General features: G+C 54.1%; 1 protein-coding gene and 1 pseudogene across 2 annotated transcripts; one reads left to right on the forward strand and one right to left on the reverse strand.

The window, feature by feature from the left end:
- Positions 1-1,072: 1,072 nt before the first annotated feature.
- On the forward strand, positions 1,073-13,776 carry FBRS (fibrosin). Of its 2 annotated transcripts, XM_032243226.1 has the most exons (18): positions 1,073-2,918; positions 3,203-3,382; positions 4,114-4,149; positions 4,238-4,267; positions 5,374-5,422; positions 5,513-5,813; positions 7,194-7,495; positions 7,694-7,899; positions 8,014-8,058; positions 8,291-8,386; positions 8,623-8,691; positions 9,492-9,521; positions 9,904-9,975; positions 10,303-10,420; positions 10,525-10,605; positions 11,541-11,624; positions 11,741-11,948; positions 12,038-13,776. In XM_032243226.1, exons 1-18 carry the CDS (start codon positions 2,463-2,465, stop codon positions 12,618-12,620), a joined length of 2,946 nt encoding a protein of 981 aa, XP_032099117.1. In that variant the 5' UTR covers positions 1,073-2,462; the 3' UTR covers positions 12,621-13,776. The 2 variants fall into 2 exon arrangements, with proteins under 2 accessions (XP_032099117.1, XP_032099118.1); XM_032243227.1 differs by lacking the exon at positions 4,114-4,149.
- Positions 13,777-19,607: 5,831 nt separating this feature from the next.
- Positions 19,608-19,765, reverse strand: LOC116526781 (annotated as a pseudogene).
- Between the last annotated feature and the right edge of the window lie 2,728 nt (positions 19,766-22,493).

Consider the following 22,493-nt stretch of genomic DNA (forward strand, 5'->3'; position numbering starts at 1 on the left):
GAAAATCAAGATGGCCCTGAATTCCTGCTAACATGCAGGCCAGGACCTGCTGCTGGATTTAAGAGCTACATGTAGGCCAGGTGTGGTGGCTCATTCCTATAATCCCAGCACTTTGGGAGACTGAGGCCGGTGAATCAGGAGGCTAGGAGATCGAGATAAGCCTGGCCAACATAGTGAAACCCCGTCTCCATTAAAAATACAAAAATTAGCCAGGCGTGGTGATGCACACCTGTAATCCTGGCTCCTGGTAAGGCTGAGGCAGGAAAATCACTTGAACCGGAGAGGCAGAGGTTGCAGTGAGCTGAGATCGAGGCACTGCACTGCAGCCTGGGGAAGAGAGCCAGATCCTGTCTCAAAAAAAAAAGTAAAAAAAAAAAAGAGCTAAGGGTAATGGGGTGTAATGTAGCACTCAGGACGACTGTCACAGGTACTTCACCTGCACTTGTCCCTGAGACAGAGAATTAGTCATTTTATGGATGAGAAAGCAAGGCAGGCATGTCATCGCACTGTCCACTTTTAAAACGGTAACCCGGACAACCGGAGGCCAGAAATGGCTTTTTTTTTTTTTTAAGCCAGTCACACTGAGCACTGGGGTGCATCTTTCATAACTCAGAGGCATCACAGGGCAGTCAGTGGCTGGAACACAGACATGGCTAGGAGACCGCCAGTCTGTCTGTGCACGCATTCCCGTCCATCCCCGTAAAATGGAGTCGGCAGCATCACCTTCGTGGAATTATCACCAAACGAAGTCACTAACGCGGAAAAGCGCTCGGTTCAAAAGTGCAAGGCATCTTCGAATTGCTAGCGCTCGGGGACCGCTGCCAGCAGCCGCACCTGGAAGGGTAGCCGGACGCAGCTGCCAGTCCGTGCGACTGTCGCTGGAACAGCACGCGGCCGCTTCGGCCACCCCACGCCGCGGAGCAACCCTGGAGCCGCCAGACGGACGGTGACCGCGCCACGCGCGTGCGCGAGACGCCAGACGGTCTGTGGGCCGCGCTGAGAGGCGGAAAGGCGGCGACGACTCACCTAGCTCAGGAACGAACCTCTCGCGCAGCCGCGCGCCTCCCGGCGGCCAACCGCCTCCAACGCCTTGGCTCCGCGTCTCCGCCCCTCCCCTCGACGCCATCAGGAGACGGACCAATAAGCGAACAGCAGGAAGAGGCGGGGCCCTGCGGGGACCACCCCAAACACCTACTTCTAACCAGTCGAGTCACAAGACGGGAGGAAGGGCGGGGCCAATCTGACGTAACCCAATCCAAGATTTGAGGGCGGTTATATACACCCACTCCCTCGGGCTTGGCTCCGCCCCTCACCTTGGCGTAGCCCTCTCAGCCTATCACCGACTGCGCCCGTGGAGGGTGGGAGGAGGCCGAGAGAGGAAGGAGGTGTAGGCTGAGGAGGAAGAGGGAGGAGGGGCAGGGAAGTCCTGGCGGTGAAGCGCCCCCAAGACTCCAACGGAGACAACAGGAGTTTGCGCTGGAGCTTCCCCGCTGCCCATCGGCCGTTCTGGACCCCCTAAGGCCCAAGTCGGACAGAGACTGAGGAAAGGAGGAAGAGACTTTTATGTCGGCGGACAGAGAAGCTGTACCCGTCACCGTTGCCTCACATCCGGGGCCCTGGAGGGCTGGCCCCGCGGCCCCGCCCCTCCTCGCGCCTTTCATGGCAACCGGAGGCGGAGGCTGGAGGAGCTGGGCCCGGAGGAGGTCCCTTTAAATCTCCTTAAAGGGGTGGCCACTGAACTCGGCGGACTCGAACGCCAGCCTTAAAGGGGAAGCCGCCGAACAGACGCTGACAAATAGAGCACTGTGCCGTTGGGAGAACTGGGACGAGTGGGGATTTTCTTTACCTTCTCCTCCTCCTCCACACGCAAGAAGTCCTTTAAATACAGCTTAAAGGGGAAGTGGCCTCTTGTGAAGGACTAGAAACTAACTCCGAGCCTTTAAAGGGACGGTCTGCTGTTTGAAGGACCCTGGACTCCTTAAAGGGGTGGCCTCTTTGAGCCGGAGGACTTTGAGACTTTTAAAGGAGAGGTCTGCGATTCGGGGCGAGCTTTCGGCCCCTTTTAAAGGGGTGGCCCTTCCTCCTCTTCGAGGAGACTTGCCTCGACCCCTGGCAGGGGGCGGCCACCGCACTAGACCGCCGGACACTGTCGGGTCGTCTTAAAGGTGCCAGGGGCTGGACAACTTGGGGCCTCGCCTTAAAGGGACGGCTGCCCCGTTTTCGCCGTCGCGGCCCCGCCGAGCCCGCAGGGGGGGCCCTCGGGCTTGTCGCCCCGGGGGCGGCGCCGGCTCCCCGGGCCGTGGCCTTGGGGCAAGCTTGGGGCCAGCAGATCCGGCTTTAAAGGGGAAGCCGTGGCCCTTTCGTCCCTGTGCAGGCGCCAGCGTCGCGCCTGCGACCCCGGGCCTGCGGACAGGCCGCTTCGGGCCCCGCCGCCTCCGGATGCGGCGCTGAGGGCGGTCGCCATGGAGACGGCAGCGGCCGCGGCCCCGGGCCCGGGCTGGGCAACTGAGGGGGAGCGGCGGCGGCGGCGTTGCTCGCGCCGAGACCGAGACCGGGAGCAGCGGCGCCGCCGAGGTCCAGGCGGCGACGCGCCCCGGGCCCTGTTGGCCGCCCCGCGCGGCTCCTCGTCCTCGTCGTCGCCGCCGCCGCCCGCCAGGCCTTGGTCGTCAGCTTCGTCTGGAGAGCGGCCCGGGGGCCCGAGACGCCGGCGGCCCCGTCCCAGACCTCGACCCCCGCGACCTCGAGCTCGGAAGCGGCCTGCGGGCTCGGGCAGCCGCGGGGAGGAAGAGGAGGAGGAGGAGGAGGGGGGCGCAGACGACGGGGAAGCCGAGGAGGAGCCTGAGGAGGAGGAAGAGGAGGAGGAGGACTTGATCGATGGCTTCGCTATCGCCAGCTTCGCCAGCCTCGAGGCCTTGCAGGTGGGGCTTAATGGGGATGGGGGACTTTGGGGGTTTCCGAGGGGCAGCGAGGAGGGTGCAGTGCCCGGAGTGGGTGGAGTTGAGGGGGAATGCTGGCACCCCAAACCAGAGCAACCGGCTCCTCTGGCCAGGCCTCTGCCCCGCCCTGGGATGGGAGGTGGTAGAGCTCGTCTCCAGGGACCCGGTTTCCCGGCCCAAAGGGCACTTGGGCAGCCTGCTCACTCCTAGCGGAGTTGGGAGATTGCCCCTTTCCATCCACCTCAGCCCCACCTCCTCCTCCACAGAAGGATGCATCTCTTCAGCCCCCAGAGCGACTGGAACATCGGCTGAAGCATTCTGGGAAGCGGAAGAGGGGAGGCTCCAGTGGGGCCACCGGGGAGCCAGGGGACAGTTCTGATCGGGAGCCGGGCAGGCCCCCTGGGGATCGGGCCCGAAAATGGCCCAATAAGCGGAGAAGAAAAGAGGTGAGTTTGTCCTTTAAAACTCTTTAGGCAGAATGTGTTTCCCACTGCCATGTTTTTCATTAGTAATCCTACTACCCCTTGTAAACAGTGACCCCAGTCTCTTAAGGGCAAAGAGGCAAGCAGGGCAAATTTGAGCCCTCACCCTCATCTGGGTCTGACAAAGACCTGTCTACAGTCAGGTGTACCGACTTTTGCTTGGTTTTGTGTCTACTTCAAATGTTTCGATAATTCAGAGAGACGTCAAAGGGACCTAGTTTGGTCATAAATTAACTGTGGTCCCTGCCCTTCCTCAAGGTGGTGGCAGGCCAGCAAGAAAAAAATAGCAAACACCTAGACCTTAACTTGAGAAGCTACAGAAGGCAAAGATGGGGAGAGATGCTACAGAAACCCACATGAGGAAGCCGTCATGCTGCCTGGGGGATGGGAGGAGAGTTGTGGTTGGGGAAAGCCCCCTAGGATGTCTTAGTCAGGTCCTGAAGTATAGTCAGAAATTTGCTAAGAAAAGACACGGGGGAAAAGTTGTTTTGGGCAAGAGCATGAAGACTTGAGGATCTGGTGTATTTAGGAAATGGCAAGGGCACTGGGACATGGGTGGGCAGTGGCGGGAGAGGCAGCTGGAAGGACAGGCTGAGAGTAGATCCTGGAGGCCATGAGTGCCCTGCTGGGAGCTGCGACTTTCCCAGCCGCCTCAGCAGCTGCCTCCCTCACCCCTGGACTCTGGTCTTCCTCAGGCGTCCTCCCGTCACTCTCTGGAAGCTGGATACATAGTAAGTGCCATCCACCTGTCCTGGCCTCTCCCCTCTTCACCCCGGGTCTCTTCTCTCTCGTGACGCCTCTGTCTTTCCTTCTCCCCAGTGTGACGCGGAAAGTGATCTGGACGAGAGGGTGAGTGGGGCTAGAACTTGGGTGGGCAGTGTCCCTGCTTGTAAAAGGGACTGCAGCATTAAGGTTTTCTACGTGCAGCAGACAGCCTTCCCTTGAGTAGGAAACATGGTTTAGGTTGAGCCTGGATTAGGTTTTTGGGAGGAAGGCGGGTGGATTGGGAGGGTAAATGGCTTTTTTTTTTTTTTTTTTTGATGACTAGGGCTAGCTGACCGAGGAATGGAAGGTCCATGCCTTGGTGTGTACCATCCTTTCCAAAGCTTTCAGGCTACTGCTGGTTCTCCACAGAAACCCAGAGTGGCTGTGGTGGCACTGAAATGGGCCTTCTGCCGGCCATCAGCCCTGCTGTTAGAATGAAGATCTCATAGATTCAAGTCTGACCAGAGACCACAGATAGAGTAGTGAGAACACTAAACCATCGTAATCAGTGTAGGGACTCAGCCCAGAAAGATGTATTTGAGTTTATCCTTAGGGGCAATTTGCTTGTTGTATGATAATGTGTCCTAGAAGGTAATGCTCTACTCAGTGGGCCATGTAAGTAACAAACCCATGTGTGTAACCCATGTGTGTCTTGCTTTTGTTTCAAAAGTTGGCTAAACAGGACTGTGGTGAACCAGAGGGTTCTTGTCCATCTCGTTCATCTATCTATCTCCATCTTGCTAGTTGGGGCTGATTGTTGCCACAAGAACAGAGGGCCCATTCTTGAGGGAATCTGCAAGCCTGGGTTTTAATGCGGAATCTCCAGATTCTTAAATATATGCAGATGGTTTAAAACTTTTACTAACACTTGTGGACCAAATACATCTGTAAGCCAGGGAGGCCTGTGGGCCAGCAGCTAGTGACCTTTGGCGTTTCAGTTTGGTTTGCCTGCTTCTTTGCACTGCCTCCATTCAGTCCTCCTGGCCTGTCAGATTCTTGGGCGCAGCTGCTCCACTCTGCTCTTTCTCCAGGCTTAGCCCCCTCTAGAGCCCAGTCTTTGATGGATCTCAGCTAAACTGAAGGAACAGACTACCACCAGTTCCTGGCAGCCTCCAGAGGCTATTTGGCCTTCCTGGGTGGAGGCCTGGCCTGCCCACAGCCTAACCCTATCGCTTGCGCTTCTTCCCCAGGTCTCCGATGATGACCTCGACCCATCCTTTACTGTCTCAACCAGCAAAGGTTGGTCCCAAGGGATGGGGCTGGAGGCACGGGAGGGAAGTGGGATAAGCATGAGCTTCAACTGAGCGTGTCTGCCATCCTATCCTACAGCCTCGGGCCCCCACGGCGCCTTCAATGGGAACTGTGAAGCAAAACTCTCCGTGGTCCCTAAAGTGTCGGGCCTGGAGCGGAGCCAAGAACAGCCCCCGGGGCCCGACCCGCTGCTAGTGCCTTTCCCCCCAAAGGAACCACCGCCTCCACCAGTCCCTCGGCCTCCTGTCTCACCCCCTGCACCCCTGCCGGCCACTCCCAGTCTGCCACCCCCACCCCAGCCCCAGCTGCAGCTTCGGGTCTCGCCCTTCGGCCTCCGCACTTCTCCCTATGGCAGCAGCCTGGACCTCAGCACTGGCAGGTGAGTGGTCTGAGGGTTTGATGCGGTCCAGAAGGGCCTAGTCAATTTGGTGCCAACCCTTGCTTTCTGTGGTGGGGACACAGAATGGTACTTGTAGGGTGTGACTTGAAAAAGGATTCTGAGGCTGAAAACTTTGAGAAACTTAAACGAATGGAAAGAGATGACTGCAGGACTTATTTGAGTCCATTATACATTCCCATGCAGGGGAATCCAGGCTGTGCTGTTTCCCAGTTGTATTTGCTGGTGAAAAGGTTTTCTCAGGCATATCTGCTCGGAATAACGTTCTTTGAACATACTTTGGGAAATGCTGACATGATGGTTAAGAGTGCTGGCTTTGGTGTCAGACCCAGATTCAAATTCTTGCTCTGACATTTCTGGCTGTGTGATTTTTGACAAGTTACTTAACCCCTCTGAGCCTCGAACTCCTCTTTTTGCCAAATGGAATAATCATAGTACTTTCATTCTAAAGTTGTTGTAAGGAATAGCTGTGAGTGAATGCAGTGTTTCCCAAAGTGTGTACATTCAGTATTAGTGATATATGGGATGATTTCAGGTCTTATGTGAGTAAACTTTAAAAAATAGTCATGAGTTAGCTTTTGTGAGCTTTAGAAAGCTGAATAGCATGCCTCAGCCCCTTGATTTCACACGTGATTGCTTAGGGGGAGGCCAAGTAAAAAAAAGAAAGTAACTGAGTTGAGTTCTCAAAAGAAGGCAGTAGTACAGTTCAGATACTCTCCTGGGCAGCAGTGGGGAAGGTGGCATGGAATGTTGGAGACTTGGATTAGCTTTTAAAGCAGGTGCCAGCACTTGGCCTACAGCAGGTGCTCACCGCAGGGTAAGAACTGTTGACACTTATTATTGATGCTCTCACTATTACTTTTGTCACCATCATTGTCATTGTTGTTATTATTATTGAGAAAACTAAGGCTCAGAGAGGGGCAGTGACTTGCTCAAGGTCACCCAGGGCATTCATGGCAAGATGGGCCTAGAATTCAGGTCTCCTGACTCCCAGGCCAGGCCAGTGTGGTGCTGCTTCCACTGTTGTAGGGTGGGACCCCAGGTGGCTTGTTCTAATTAAGCATCAAACATGAATGATCTGTTCTGTGCTATGGTTGAGTCAGAAAGGGAAAGTCATCCGGCCAGAGATGGCAGAGGCAGCTGTGTGGACGCAGAGACCTAGACAGGGAGAAGTGGGGGTTGCTGGGTGTGGGAGGCACCTCAGTCTGAGGACGGGTTCCCTGGCGGGGGGATTTCTGGGGCCGGTTCTGCCACCTCCCATGTTGGAGAACCAGGGTCACGGTATCACCCAGGCGTCTGACCCCCTCCTGTCAGAGCTGGCACCTCCCAACCCCTCACTCATCTCCCCACTTCTCTCCCCAGCTCTTCACGGCCGCCCCCCAAGGCCCCGGCCCCTCCCGTGGCTCAGCCTCCCCCCTCATCATCCTCTTCGTCCTCCTCTTCCTCATCTGCCTCCTCCTCGTCCGCGCAGCTCACCCACCGGCCCCCGACGCCCTCACTGCCCCTGCCTTTGTCCACCCACAGCTTTCCCCCTCCCGGGCTGCGGCCCCCCCCACCACCCCACCACCCCTCCTTGTTCTCCCCTGGCCCCACCCTGCCCCCACCCCCACCCCTGCTGCAGGTGCCAGGGCACCCTGGGGCCTCAGCCGCTAACGCCCTTTCTGGTGAGTTTGGGGTCCTGGCCGGGGGGTGGGGGGCCATGGCCCTGGGCTCGGGCCCAGTTGGCTTTGGGGCTCCTGGGCCTCAGCAGACAGCAGGGCTTGAGGAGGGAGTGGCTCGAGGCCAGAGGGAAGGCAGTCACCTGGGCCCAAGGAGGCTGATGTGGCGACAGCATTAAAGCCTTCTCCCCTCCCCTCCCACAGAGCAGGACCTGATCGGCCAGGACCTGAACTCTCGCTACCTGAATGCCCAGGGTGGCCCTGAGGTGGTGGGGGCAGGGGGCTCGGCCCGGCCCCTGGCCTTCCAGTTCCACCAGCACAACCACCAGCACCAGCACACCCACCAGCACACCCACCAGCACTTCACCCCTTATCCCCCGGGCCTGCTGCCACCCCATGGCCCCCACATGGTGAGCTCCTCATTGGGCCGGTGATGAGGCTCGGAGGCCTCAGGGGAGGGCATGGCTTCCAGGGGAAGGCCCAGGTCTCTGGCTGGCAGCTTATTCTTCCCTTCTCTTCCCTAGTTTGAGAAATATCCAGGAAAGATGGAAGGCCTTTTCCGACATAATGTGAGTGTGCGTGTGTGTGTGGGGTGTGTGGTGTGGGCGTGGATGTGTCCATGTGTGTGGCCCTGACTGCTGGGGTTCAGTCTTCAGCACAAAAGCAAGAGCCTTGAACCTGGGACAGCTCCCTGGGGGGCTTAGGGTGGAGCCCCGTGGACTGGAGGGAGACATGGACTGGAGGGAGACAACTTGGGCTGCACCTCCACCCCCGCCTGGACTAGTCCCCTTCTCTCCGCAGCCGTATGCGGCCTTCCCTCCCGCAGTGCCCGGGCTGCCTCCAGGCCTCCCACCGGCCGTCTCCTTTGGCTCCCTGCAGGGGGCCTTCCAGCCCAAGGTGAGCTCCCAATCCAGACACTACCACTGCCTCCCACGTTGACAAACCCAGACACGCTGGGTCCACACACCCTCCTCCCATTCCCCAAAGCCATGCCCATCCTCTCGCCCTGCCCTGCTGCACCCAGGTTTCTCCAAAGCTACGCTCCCTCCCTGCTCCATGTCCCAGCTTGGTTCTGGACCCCTTTGTGCTCGGTGCCAGCTCTCCTGTCTGATCCCTCCACTCCCCTTTCCCAGAGCACGAACCCTGAGCTGCCACCACGACTGGGGCCGGTGCCAAGCGGGCTCCCCCAGAAGGGGACACAGGTGAGGGGGCCAGGGCAGGTCCTGGGGAAGCTGGAAGGTGTGTTGTGGGGAGAGCAGAACTGACTTGAGAGTGAACTACTGAAGTAAAATTTCCTTTAATACACAATCTGGTGTTCTGGGTGTCTAATGAGAGGGAATTTCTGTAAATAACCCACTTTTCCCCGGCATGAGGAATGAGAGTTTCATGAGCTTGTCCCAGGAATAAGATGATTAGGACAGTGGTTTTATAGGGGTTTTCAAACTTTTTAAGTCACAAAACACTTTATTTCCAAATGACATCGTATCAGGAAGCCCTATTAGGAAAACAGAAGATAAAAGCTGCCCCTTGGTGAAGTGAGGAGAGACAGAGCCTCCCTCCCCTTAGCACTTGTAGCAGCTTAGACCCCAGGGCTACGGGAGCACTGTGAAACCAAGGACCAATTTCCTACTGGGGAGACTAGGCCAGAAGTTTTCCAACTTCCTTCAAAGGCATTTTTCTTAAAGAAACCTTAAACAGACCAAGATAGTCTAAAGCTGGTAATAGGATAGCTTTTCTGAGAAATCTGTCCTGCCTGCCCCTTCACCACGCACAGCCTCCCAGCAGGGCACCTCCCTGGGGCCTGGTTCAGAAACCTTGTGCTGGAGGAGAGATGCCCAGAGTGGGAGAGATGAGGAAAGGAGCTTGGGCCTGAGCAGGAAGGGTTTGAGGGAGTTGCAGAGTCTCAGGCAAGTGGGTGGGTAAGTGGATGCTGTGGAGATGGAGGCACCTGGCCCAGGACTCCGGTCTGAGTCGCCTCCCATCTCTCCTTTGCCATCCCCAGATCCCCGATCATTTCCGGCCACCTTTGAGGGTGAGTTGTGTGAGGACCTCAGGCTGCATGAAGCTGGGGGCTGATGTTAGGGTATTTGGCTAAGGTGGGGGGGTCTTGCTTGGGAACAAGTGAGAAGCCCAAAACCTGGAGGCAGCCGGGTGTGGAACAGCAGAGAGTGAGGGCTTTCAAGTCACAGACCTGGGCTCAGATGGAACTGGCCATGGGACCTTGGGCAAGGCAGTTGATCTCTCTGAGCCTCAGTTTCCTAGGCTGTAAAATGAACCTAGTCATCCCTCGGTTGTAGGGATGATGAGTTAGGGATGTTTTGTGGCAAGGCTGGGCCCAGAGCCAGGCCTGGAGTGGATGATGAGTGAACGTTCTTTCCTTCCCTTTCCCTTTGGTCATCCTTCTGGGGCGGCAGAAACCAGGGAAGTGGTGTGCCATGCACGTGCGTGTGGCTTACATGATCCTGAGACACCAGGAGAAAATGAAGGTACTGGGGCCGGAGGGCTGGGGAGAGTGGGTCTCAGAGTCAGGGGAGGTCTGAGTTCTGGGCATCAGCCCTCAATAGAGCTCAGCAGAATCTCGGCCAGAAACATACTCTCTTGTCCCCTGTCACTGCCAAAGTCCTATGGCTGGCACCTTAGTTCTCTGGCTCATTAGGGGGCTGCTCAGAAAAGGCACCGAGAGAGGCAGAAGATAGGCATCCAAGCCCCATCTGGGTGCCAGTGAGCCTTTGGAGGAGAACCAGGGGTGAGAAAGCAAGAGGAGGACCAGACCAACTCCTCATGTCCTGCCCCTCTCCCTGTGTCCCACGCAGGGTGACTCCCACAAGCTTGACTTTCGGAACGACCTCCTGCCCTGCCTTCCGGGGCCCTATGGGGCCCTGCCCCCTGGGCAGGAGCTCTCCCACCCGGCCTCCCTCTTCACTGCGACTGGTGAGTCTGGCCAGCCCCCTTGGGCCTGAGATTCCCTATCTATAGCCTGAGGCCCAGCTCGTGCCCACTAAGCCTCATCAGAATCTCCCACCTCTCTGCCCCAGGTGCCGTCCACGCTGCAGCCAACCCTTTCACGGCAGCTCCCGGGGCCCACGGACCCTTCCTGAGCCCCAGCACCCACATTGGTAAGAGCCAAGGGCATGTTGGGCAACCCAGGCTTTGTCCCTCACTTCCAGGAGATGGAAATCAGACCCAGCAGGCAGCTGGAATGCAGGATAGACCTGGTTCCACTTGCTTAGTGACCTTGGGCAGGTTATTCTACCCCCTCTGAGCCTTGATTTCCTCATCTGTAAAATGAGTAGGGAAGGGCAGGGCAACTTCAGTCTCTGCCAGCTGCAGCCCTGTCTCCAAGTGGCCAGTGGCAGGGGCAGTACGCCACCTGGGAGTGGAAGATGGGGGGACGGGGCCAGCCTAGGGGAGAGCATGGCCACTGACTCCTAGGATCTTGGCAGGCATCTTGGGGAGGTTTCACCTGGGTTTGGGTGGACAAGAAGGAGTTGAGCCTGGTGGCTTGGAGAATGGTGTTCCTGGCTGGGGATATGGTGGTGTTCCAGTGGCGGGATAGGTTCTCTCTGGCTGTGTGACGCATGCATGAAGTTAGGGTCAGGTCGGGAAGGGCCCTGCATGTCAGGTGGGAGGAAGCCAACCAGATCTTCAGGCGAGTGGCTTGCTACGGAGCAGAGATCTGCTGTGATGGGTCCAGCCGGCTGGTGTGGGACAGTGGGGGATAAGAGCGTGACATAGTGTCATGGAGGCCCTGGGTTGGTACCACTCCCTGGCTAGATGACCACTGGCAAGTCATTTCACCTCTCTGAGCCTGTTTCATCATCTTCAAGTGGGCATGATCCTAACCATCTCTTGGGCTTTTTGTGAGGTTAACTGACAAGGTTCTTGTCAAAGCTCAACACCTTCCTGGCCCAAGGAAGTGCTCAGTACACAGCTGCGGAAAGCAGGCAGCTGAGGGCTCCGGGCGCCAGTTCTGCCTCTGCCCGGCCAGGCCTCGTATGTGCTCTCAACACTGGCTGCCTAGTCCTCTGACCAACCCCCTTTCCTCCCACAGATCCCTTTGGGCGTCCCACAAGCTTCGCCTCCTTGGCTGCCCTCTCCAACGGGGCCTTTGGAGGCCTGGGCAGCCCCACATTCAGTGAGTGCGGGCATGGTGGGGTGGGGGGCTGCGGCTGTGGATGACCTGGCAGGAGGCCTGAACAGGGCCGCCCACTTCTGGCCCCTGTCACTCTCTCTGCTTCACCCTCTGCCCAGACTCCGGCGCCGTCTTTGCCCAGAAAGAAAGCCCAGGGGCCCCACCAGCCTTCGCCTCCCCTCCGGACCCATGGGGCCGCCTGCACCGCAGTCCTCTGGCCTTTCCTGCCTGGGTCCGGCCCCCTGAGGCCGCCCGGACTCCAGGCTCAGACAAGGAGCGGTCTGTGGAGCGGAGGGAGCCCTCCCTCACCAAGGAGGAGAAGGACAGGTGCGCCTCCCACCTACCCCGCCCCTGCCCCACCCTCAGCCCCTGTTGCCCCTGGAGAATTTCATTTTCTCCCCACACCTGCCCTCCAGGGACCTCCCCTTCTCACGGCCCCAGCTCCGAGTTTCTCCTGCTACTCCCAAGGCCCGGGCTGGCGAGGAGGGGCCCCGGCCAGCCAAGGAATCCGTGCGGGTAAAGGAAGAGCGGAAGGAGGAGGCTGCTGCTGCCGCCGCTGCCGCTGCTGCCGCTGCCGCTGCCGCCGCCGCTGCCGCTGCAGCCACTGGGCCCCAGGGCCTTCACCTGCTGTTTGAGAGGCCCCGGCCACCCCCGTTTCTGGGCCCTAGCCCATCAGAGCGCTGTACTGGCTTCTTGGAGCCAACCTGGTTGGCTGCACCGCCACGCCTGGCAAGGCCACCCCGGTTCTATGAGGCGGGTGAGGAGCTGACTGGACCCGGGGCCGTGGCTGCTGCCCGCCTCTATGGTCTGGAACCTGCTCACCCCTTGCTCTACAGCCGCTTGGCTCCTCCACCACCACCTGCTGCAGCCCCAGGAACCCCTCACCTTCTCAGCAAGACCCCACCGGGAGCCCTTTTGGGGGCACCACCTCCACTTGTGCCCGCCCCCCGGCCCAGTTCCCCACCTAGGGGCCCTGGCCCAGCTCGGGCTGACAGGTGAGGGGAGGGGAGGGGCTGGGGCAAAGCTCCATCTCCCCTTCAACCAGGTCCTAGGGCCGAGGTTTTAAGCCAGGGCTGGAGGGCAAAGGTCATAACCTCACCAGCCACCTCTGAGGTCATGGAACCTGGGAACAGAAGCCTCAACCCCCACGAGACCAAGCATCACGTGGAGTGTGAGGTCACTGGGAGAGCAGAGGTCACAGCCTCTAGAGAGGGAGAGGGGCATGTGCATGGGAGTGTGGCTCATCTCAGGGGCCATGAGGCCTCATGAGGTGCACCTTTGCCCCTCTAAGGGCCTCTAGGCCCTGGGCCTGCCTCCCCAAGGGCTCACTAAGCCAGAGGCCAAAGTGCCCCCTCCCCTTCACCTATACCCAAGTCCTCATGCTCTCCGAGGGCTCGGGGAGGAGGGGCTCAAGGAAGGGGGGTTCCATGTACATATTTATCACCCCTTTCACATAGCCCCCAGACCTTTTGTACATTTTTACAGGGGTGCCCCTCCCAACAGTCCCCTTCCTGGTTAATTAAATCCTCAGACTGGTGCTGTGTTCCTATCCTCTGGCCTCTCTGTGGGGGAGGGGGGACTGCAGGCAGAAGTGCCGGGAGGGGTCAGGCTGGCTTCTCCCTGGAAAGGTGGGGCCAGCAGGAGATGACCAACATGGGGCAGGACCTAGGGACCTGCGCTGGAGGGAGGGCAGAAGTTTCTTGCTTGGTTGACAGCCCTGGGCCCCCCTACTGTTCCCATTCACTCTGCCCCCACCCCCAAAGGCTCAGCCTCTTAAGTTTCAGACTCCACCACTTCTTAATGGCTCAGTCCCCCTCACCCCATTTCCAAGTGCCCCCAGGACTCCTGGGCCCTGCTTCCCTGAACCCTGTTCTCCAAAACCCTGCCCCAGGCTTAGGGTGGCCAGAGAAGGTCACCATGTACCACACACCAAAGAAGGGGGTCGGCCCAGGGGTGGGCGACACAGGCAGCTTCTTCGGCAGCCTCACGGCAGCAGCCCCAGCCTTCCCAAAGCAGCAGGCGCCTCCAGGCTGGGGCCCAACCTAGAAGGCAGGGGTCAATCTAACAAATACATAACGTTGACTTTTTTCCCCGGTGGGGCTTATTCTGTAACATGACTTGCGGATATTTATATAAAAATGAGTGTTACAATGAGGCCCCAGGCTCTTCTTTGAGTGTGTGCAGGGTGGGGTGGACCAGGGTGGGTTGGGTGGGTTCTGGGGTAAGGGAGGGATGAGGACAGTGCTGTCCATATCTGGCCAAGGTTTTCCTTTCTCCTACCAACCTGGGCAAGTTGGTCTGCCACTTCTGGAGGAATGAGTTTGAGGGTTGAGCACTGAAGTTTTTCACATTATTTTTCTATAACCCAGGAATACATATTGTGTAAGATTCAAGCAACCTAGCAAGACACTGAGCAAAACATTAAATTTCTCCTTCACCTGCCAACCTTCCCAAGCACCATCCCCTTCCCCAACGTAACTGCTGTCAATCATTCAGTGTGTATTCTTCAGGTCCTTTCTATGCGTATACCACACATGTCTGCACAGGCAGAGTATGTTTAAAAAGATCTATAATTTAAACTTTTTTTTGGTTTCTGTTAAGTAATACATAGTCATTATAAAATCATTCAAACACAGAGCATGGAGGGAAAGTGCCCCATCATCCCGCCTCTTGAGGATAACTGCTATTCATTGTTGGAGAAATTCCTCCAGTTATTTTTTTTACTACAGGCCACTGCAACAAAGCGAGGCACATGAATTTTTTCATTTTCTGGTGATACAAACAACAGTTCCAGCCTGGTGCAGTAGCTCAAGTCTATAATCCCAGCACTTTGGGAGGCCGAGGCGGGTGGATCACCTGAGGTCAGGAGTTCAAGACCAGCCTGGCCAACATGGTGAAACCCTGTCTCTACTAAAAATACAAAAATTAGCTGGGTGTGGTGTCATGCACCTGTGGTCCCAGCTACTCAGGAGGCTGAGGCAGGAGAATCACTTGAACCTGGGAGGCAGAGGTTGTGGTGAGCTGAGATAGCTCGACTGCACTCCAGCCTGGGCAACAGAGGGAGACTCTGTCTCAAAAAAAAAAAAAAAAGTGTGCAATAGTGTTATGTCTATGAAAACAGCGTATATACTTTTTTTTTTCTTGAGACAGAGTCTCGCTCTGTTGCCCAGGCTGGAGTGCAATGGAGTGATCTCAGCTCACCACAACTTCCACCTCCCGGGTTCAAGCGATTCTCCTGCCTCAGCCTCCTAAGTACCTGGGATTACAGGTGCCCCGCCCACACACCAACAACCACGCCTGGCTAATTTTTGTACTTTTTTGGTGTGGTGACTTGTATAATTTTCATATGTTTAGTACAGATGAAGTTCACCATGTTGGCCAGGCTGATCTTGAACTCCTGACCTCAGGTGATCCACTTGCCTCGGCCTCCCAAAGTGCTGGGATTACAGGCGTGAGCCATCACGCCCAGTCAATCTTGTCTTTTTTTCTTTTTTTTTTTTTTTTCAAGATGGAGTCTTGCTCTGTAGCCCAAGCTGGAGTGCGGTGGCACAGTCGGCTCACTGCAACCTCTGCCTCCCTGGTCCCGGTTCAAGCAATTCTCCTACGTCAGCCCCCAAAGTAGCTGAGATTACAGGCCCGAGCCACTATGCCCAGCTAATTTTTGTATTTTTTAGTAGAGACTAGGTTTCACCATGTTGGCCAGTCTGGTCTTGAACTCCTGACCTCCTGATCTGCCCTCCTCAGCCTCCCAAAGTGCTGGGATGACAGGCCTGAGCCACCTCGCCCAGCCCTTGTCTTTACTTTTACATATATAAATATTTTTCTGATTCTATTTTTTCTTTTTTTGAGACGGAGTCTCATTCTTGCTTGTTGCCCAGGCTGGTCTCAAACGCCTGGCTCCAGTCGCCAGGCTGGAGTACAGTGGCACAATCTCGGCTCACTGCCACCTCCACCTCCCAGGTTCAAGCAATTCTCCTGCCTAAGCCTCCGGAGTAGCTACGACTACAGAAACGTGCCACCACACCCACCATACAAAATTTTTTGTATTTTTAGTAGAGATGGGGTTTCACCACGCCCAACCATGATGTTGTCTTTATTAAAAAGAAAGAGGCCGGGCATGGTGGCCCATGCCTGTAATCCCAGCACTTTGGGTGGCTGAGGTGGGTGGATCACCTGAGGTCAGGAGTTCAAGACCAGCCTGGCCAACATGGCGAAACCCTATCCCTACTAAAAATACAAAAATTATCTGGGCATAATGGGGGGCGCCTGTAATCTCAGCTACTCTGGAGGCTGAGGCAGGAGAATTGCTTGAAACCAGGAGGCGGCAGTTGCAGTGAGCTGAGATTGCCCCACTGCACTCCAGCCTGGGTGAAGGAACGAAACTCTATCCAAAAAAAAAGCACACTCTCTTGTTTGAAGCTTAATAAAATGAAGCATAATAGAATGAGACATATACCTATATCTCTTTAAAGTATTTCAAAAAAAATGGGATCCTCTGAAGTGTACTGTTTTGCAACTTCCTTTTTACACTTAGCATTATTCTTTGATGTAATCATTAAAAAGCAGGTCACACCAGGCGTGGCTCATGCCTGCAATCCCAGCACTTTGGGAGGCCAGGGTGGGTGGAGCATGACGTCAGGAGACCGAGACCAGCCTGGCCAACGTGGTGAAACCCCTTATCTAAATATACAAAAATTAGCTAGCTGTGGTGGTGGGTGCCTGTAGTCCCAGCTACTCAGGAGACTGAGGCAGGAGAAGCACTCGAACCCAGGAGGTGGAGGTTGCAGTGAACCGAGATCACACCACTGCACTCCAGCCTGGGCGACAGAGCAAGAGTCTATGTAAAAAAAAAAAAAAAAAAAAACAAGTCACTACTAAGCTGGGCTGCCAGGGCTGGCCCCAACCTGAGCCCCTATAGAATTAATTGGATGGCCTTATTCTAAGTATGCCTGCTTTTTTTCTTTTTCGAGATGGGGTCTCACTGTGTCACCCAGACTAGAGTGCAGTAGTGTGATTTCAGTTCACTGCAACCCCTGCCTCCTGAGCTCAAGCAGTCCTCCTGTCTCAACCTCCTGAGTAGCTGGGACTATAGGCATGCACCACACCCGGCTAATTTTTGTGTTTTTTGTAGAAATGGGATTTTGCCATGTTGCCCAGGCTGGTCTCAAAACTCCTGGACTCAAGCCATCTACTCCCTCACCCTCCCAAAGTCTTGGGATTACAGGTGTCAGCCACTGCACCCAGCCTTGTTTTACTTTTGAGGCAGTTTCGTTCTGATGCCCAGGCTAGAATGCAGTGGTAGGATCACAGATCGCTTCAGCCTCGAATTCCTGTTCCCAAGTGATCCTCCTGCCTCAGCCTCCAGGGTAGCTGGAACTATAAGCCTGTGTCACCACACTTGGCTAGTTTTAAATTTTTGTAGAGACAGGTTTCTTGCTCTGTTGCCCAGGCTGGTCTCGAACTCCTGGCCCCAAGCAATCCTCCTGCCTCAGCCTCCCAAAGCACTCAGATTATAGGCGTGAGCCACTGTGCCTGGCTCATAAGTGTACCTGTTGCCTTAGGAAAAATGCAGCCAACGTTCCCTGCCACCACCACACTTACCCAGGACATGTGGGGAAGGCTCGAGCCTGGATTGCTCCAACAAAGTCAGAAACAGGTGACCAGAAGATGAAAGTTGGCTTGCAGAAAAGATTTCATGTGGAAATTCTTCTTTTCAGCTTCTCTTGAAAAATCAAAAAATGTATGGTCACTAGACCTGCTTACCCCATGGTTTTCCTTTGAGGTGGGGCATAATCTCACCAGATTGCCACCATCCCTCCATTCTGTTGTCTTGGAGTAGACCAGCACTATTCAAGCCACATCTCTGGCCCCTATAGGCATATGAGAGTGAAACTCAGTGAAATATTTTTTTCCTTCCTTCCTTCCCTCCCTTCCTTTCTTCCCTTTCTTTTTCTTTCTTTTTTTTTTTTTGAGATGGAGTCTTGCTCTGTTGCCTAGGGTGGAGTGCAATTGTGCGATCTCATGTCACTGCAGCCTCCACCTCCCAGGTTCAAGCAATTCTGCTTCAGCCTCCCGAGTAGCTGGGACTACAAGCACCAGCCACCATGCTCGGCTAATTTTGTATTTTAGTAAAAACAGAGTTTCACCATGTTAGCCGAGATGGCCTCGATCTCCTGACCTGGTGATCCACCCGCCTTGTGCTGGGATTACAGGCATAAACCACCATGCCCGGCCTCTTTTTTTTTTTTGAAGATGGAGTCTCACTCTGTTGCCTGGGCTGGAGTGCAATGATGCAATCTCAGGTCACTGCAACCTCCGCTTCCCAGGTTCAACAGATTCTCCTGTCTCAGCCTCCCAAATAGCTGGGAATACAGGCATGCATCACCATGCCCGGCTAATTTTTTGTGTTTCTAGTAGAGACTGGGGTCTCACTAAATGTTGGCCAGCCTGGTCTTGAATGCCTGACCTCGGGTGATCCTCCTGCCTCAGCCTCCCAAAATGCTGGGATTACAGGGGTGAGCCACTGCACCCAGCACAGTTAAATATTTTCTTTTTGTTGTTCTTGTTTGTTTCTGTTTTGGAGACGAAGTCTTGCTTTTGTTGCCCAGGCTGGAGTGCAATGGAGCAATCTTGGCTCACCGCAACCTCTGCCTCCTGGGTTCTAGCGATTCTCCCACCTTAGCAGCTCTACTAGCTGGGATTACAGGCGTGCGCCACCACACCTGGCTAATTTTTTGTATTCTAGTAGAGATAGGGTTTCACCATGTTGGCCAGGCTGGCCTTGGACTCCTGATCTCAGGTGGTCCGCCTGCCTCAGCCTCCCAAAATGCTGGAATTACAGGCGTGAGCCACCGCGCCTGGCACAAATATTTTCTAGACATGCCTATCCCACCTCTCATAGATCTCTTCCAAGCACCTCAGATATCCCAAATTGAGTAGTCTTTGAGATCTGATGCCCCCCTTCCCCCACGGTTTCCATCTCTGTGTCACCAGCACTCAAGTCAGAAACCTCCCTCTTCCCTCACTTAATGCCTTGAGCTGCCTTTGATTCTTTCAACCACTGTTGACTTCATCTATGGTGCCAGGCACTGCACTTAGTGGCTGGGGATACAGGGGTACACAAAACAAACCCCAGCCTTCCTGGAGCTTTACATTAGACTGTGAGAGAGGACAATTACAGAAGCTAATGAGAAAGAATTCCAAGGGCCAGGCGTGGTGTCTCATGCCTGTAATCCCAGCACTTTGGGAGGCCAAAGTGGGCAGATCACCTGAGGTCAGGAGATCGAGACCATCCTGGCCAACATGGTGAAAACCTGTCTCTACTAAAAATACGAAAATTAGCCAGGTGTGGTAGCGCGCATCTGTAATCCCAGCTACTTGGGAGGCTAAGGCAGGAGAATCGCTTGAACCTGAGAGGCGGAGGTTGCAGTGAGCCCAGATCGCACCACCGCACTCTAGTCTGGCGAACAGAGTGAAACTCAAAAAAAAAAGTTAGTAATAGAATAATTTTTATTCCTTTGGGTATATACCTAGTATTGGGATAGACTGCCTTAACTTGGATGTGTATGTTGTTGTTTTCAGATTTAGACTAGAATTAAGCAGAGATCAAGTACCCTTTTCATCACATTATATCACATCACATCAAGGTTCCAGTTCTCAAGCTGGCCTCCTCCTGCCACTGTTACCCTTCATCACCCAAGTGAAGTCAGAGTCTACTGCTAAGTCATTATGTCATTTTTTAAAACCTTTATTTAATCCTTTTCATTTATTTATTTTCAAGACGAGATCTGTTCCCCAAGCTGGAGTTCAGTAGCACAATCACAGCTCACTGCAGCCTCAACCTCCTGTGCTCAAGTGATCCTCCTGCCTCAGCCTCCCAAGTAGCTTGGACTAGAGGCATATGCCGCCACACCTGACTGATGTTTTATTTTTTGTAAAGACAGGCTCTCCCTATGTTGCCCAGGGTAGTCTGGAACTCCTGGCCTCAAGCAATCCTCTCACTTCAGCTTTCCAAAGCACTGGGATTACAGGAGTGAGCCACTGTACCTGGCTACAAAGTCATTCTTTTTTTTTTTTTTAATCAGATATTAAACTGATAAGAACAGATACTACACTTGATCTTAGCCAACAGGCTGAGAAGCCATACAAAGTCATTCTTTTTACAAAGTCATTCTTTTTGCCCCATCTTTTGTACTGTACTCTTTGGAAGGAAGTCACTACGCACAGTGCATGCTAAAGGAATTATGTTCCACCTCTTCAAAGGCAGAGTCTCTGTGTAGGTTATTTGGAATTCTTCCATATAGGAGATTAGTCTCTTCTCTCCCATTTATTTATTTATTTTGAGACGGAGTCTAGCTCTGTCGCCCAGCCTGGAGTGCAATGGTGTGATCTCAGCTTACTGCAACCTCTGCCTCCTGGGTTGAAGCGATTCTCCTGTCTCAGCTTCCCAAGCAGCTGGGATTATAGGCTCACGCTGCCAGGCCACAGCTAATTTTTTTGTATTTTTAGTAGAGTCGACGTTTCACTGTGTTCCCCAGGCTAGTCTCAAACTCCTGAGCTCAGGCAATCCACATGCCTCAACACCGTCAAAGTGCTAGGATTACAGGTGTGAGCCACCATGCCTAGCTTTCTCCCATTCATTTATTCAACTTGTTGGATATTGAATATATTTGATCATATATTTCTATTAGTATGAGTTCATACTAATGGACTTTAGGTTATAATCTAGTACTACTTTATTTATCTATTTATTTTTTATTTTTTGAGAGTCACCCAGGCTGGAGTGCAGTGGCGTGACTACGGTGCACTGCAGCCTCTATCTCCTGGGCTCAAACAGTTCTGCCACCTCAGCCCCCAAGTAGCTGGGACCACAGACATGTGCCACCACACCATGCTAATTAAAAAAATTTTTTTTTTTTTTGTAGAGATAGAGTCTCTCTATGTTGCCCAGGCTGGTCTGAAACTCTTGTGCTCAAGTGATACCCCACTTTCAGACTCCAGAGAAGCTGGGAACACAAGCCCATGCCACCATGCCCAGCTAATTTTGTGTATTTTTGGTAGAGACAGGGTTTCACTATATTGCCCAGGCTGGTCTCAAACTCTGGAGCTCAAGTGATCCACCTGCCTCAGGCTTCCAAAACGCTGGGATTACAGGCATGAGCCACTGTGCCTGGCCTAATTTATTACTTATTATTTTATTTTATTTTTTTAATTTGTCAAAAAATCTAAATTACTTTTTTCTTTTTATAAAGATGGGGTTTTTCCATATTGGTCAGGCTGGTCTTGAACTCCCGACCTCAGGTGATCCGCCTGCCTTGGCCTCCAAAGTGCTTGGATTACAGGCATGAGCCACCACGCCCAGCCATTATTATTTTTTAACAGAGGCAGAGCCTCACTCTGTTGCCCAGGCTGGCATACAGTGGCCCATGCTTAGTTCACTGCAGCCTTGACCCCCTGGGCTCAAGCCATCCTCTTGCCTCAGCGCCCCCAAGTAGCTGTAACCACAAGTGAGTACCACCATACCTGGCTAATTTTGTTGTTGTTTTTTTTTTTTGTTTTTTTTTTTTTTTTTTTTTTTTTGAGATGGAGTTTCACTCATGTTACCCAGGCTGGAGTGCAATGGCGCGATCTCGGCTCACCGCAACCTCCGCCTCCTGGGTTCAGGCAATTCTCCTGCCTCAGCCTCCTGAGTAGCTGGGATTACAGGCACGCACCACCATGCCCAGCTAATTTTTTGTATTTTTGGTAGAGACGGGGTTTCACCATGTTGACCAGGATGGTCTCGATCTCTTGACCTCGTGATCCACCCGCCTCGGCCTCCCAAAGTGCTGGGATTACAGGCTTGAGCCACCTCGCCCGGCCTAATTTTGTTGTTTTTTGAGATGGAGTTTTGCTCTTGTTTCCCAGGCTGGAGTGCAGTGGTGCGATCTTAGCTCACTGCAACCTCTGCCTCCTGGGTTCAAGCAGTCCTCCTGCCTCAGCTTCCCGAGTAGCTGGGATTACAGGCACCCACCACCACACCCAGCTAATTTTTGTATTTTTAGTGGAGATGGGGTTTCACCATGTTGGCCAGGCTGGTCAAACTCCTGACCTCAGGTGAGCCACTCACCTCGGCCTCCCAAAGTGCTGGGATTACAGCAGTGAGCCACCATACCTGGTCTTTTTTTTTTTTTGAGATGGAGTTTCACTCTTGTTACTCAGGCTGGAGTGAAATGGCGAGATCTCGGCTCACTGCAACCTTTGCCTCCCGGGTTCGAATGATTCTCCTGCCTCAGACTACCAAGTGGTTGGGATTACAGGTGCCTGCCACCATACCTGGCTAATTTTTTTTTTTTTTTTTGAGACAGAGTCTCACTCTGTCACCCAGGCTGAAGTTCAGTGGTGTCATCTCTGCTCACTGCAATCTCTGCCTCCTAAATTCAATCAATTCTCCTGCCTCAGCCTCCTGAGTAGCTGGGACTACAGACATATGCCACCATGCCCTGCTAATTTTTGTATTTTTAGTAAAGACAGGGTTTCAACATGTTGGCCAGGCTGGCCATGTTTGATCAGGAGATCAAACTCCTGATTTCAGGTGATCTACCCACCTCAGCCTCCCAAAGTGCTGGGATTACAGGCTTGAGCCACCACGTCTGACCAGATTTTTTGTATTTTTTGTGAAGAAAAGGTTTCCCTGTGTTGCCCAGGCTGGTTGAGAACTCCTGGGCTCCAGCCAGCTGCCTGCCTCAGGTACTTTCTTTACTATGCTCAAGTTTTTCCAGTTTTCAGTTGGCTCCTGTGTTCCATTGACATACTGCATCATTGTGCTTTTTGTTTGTTTTTAGCACCAAGACTTACTTAAAAAAATTTTTTTTTTCATTTTAAATTTTCCTG

Source organism: Sapajus apella, unplaced genomic scaffold (assembly GCF_009761245.1).
Source record: "Sapajus apella isolate SASKATOON/1434 unplaced genomic scaffold, GSC_monkey_1.0 scaffold51, whole genome shotgun sequence".
Taxonomy (NCBI): Eukaryota; Metazoa; Chordata; class Mammalia; order Primates; family Cebidae; genus Sapajus; species Sapajus apella.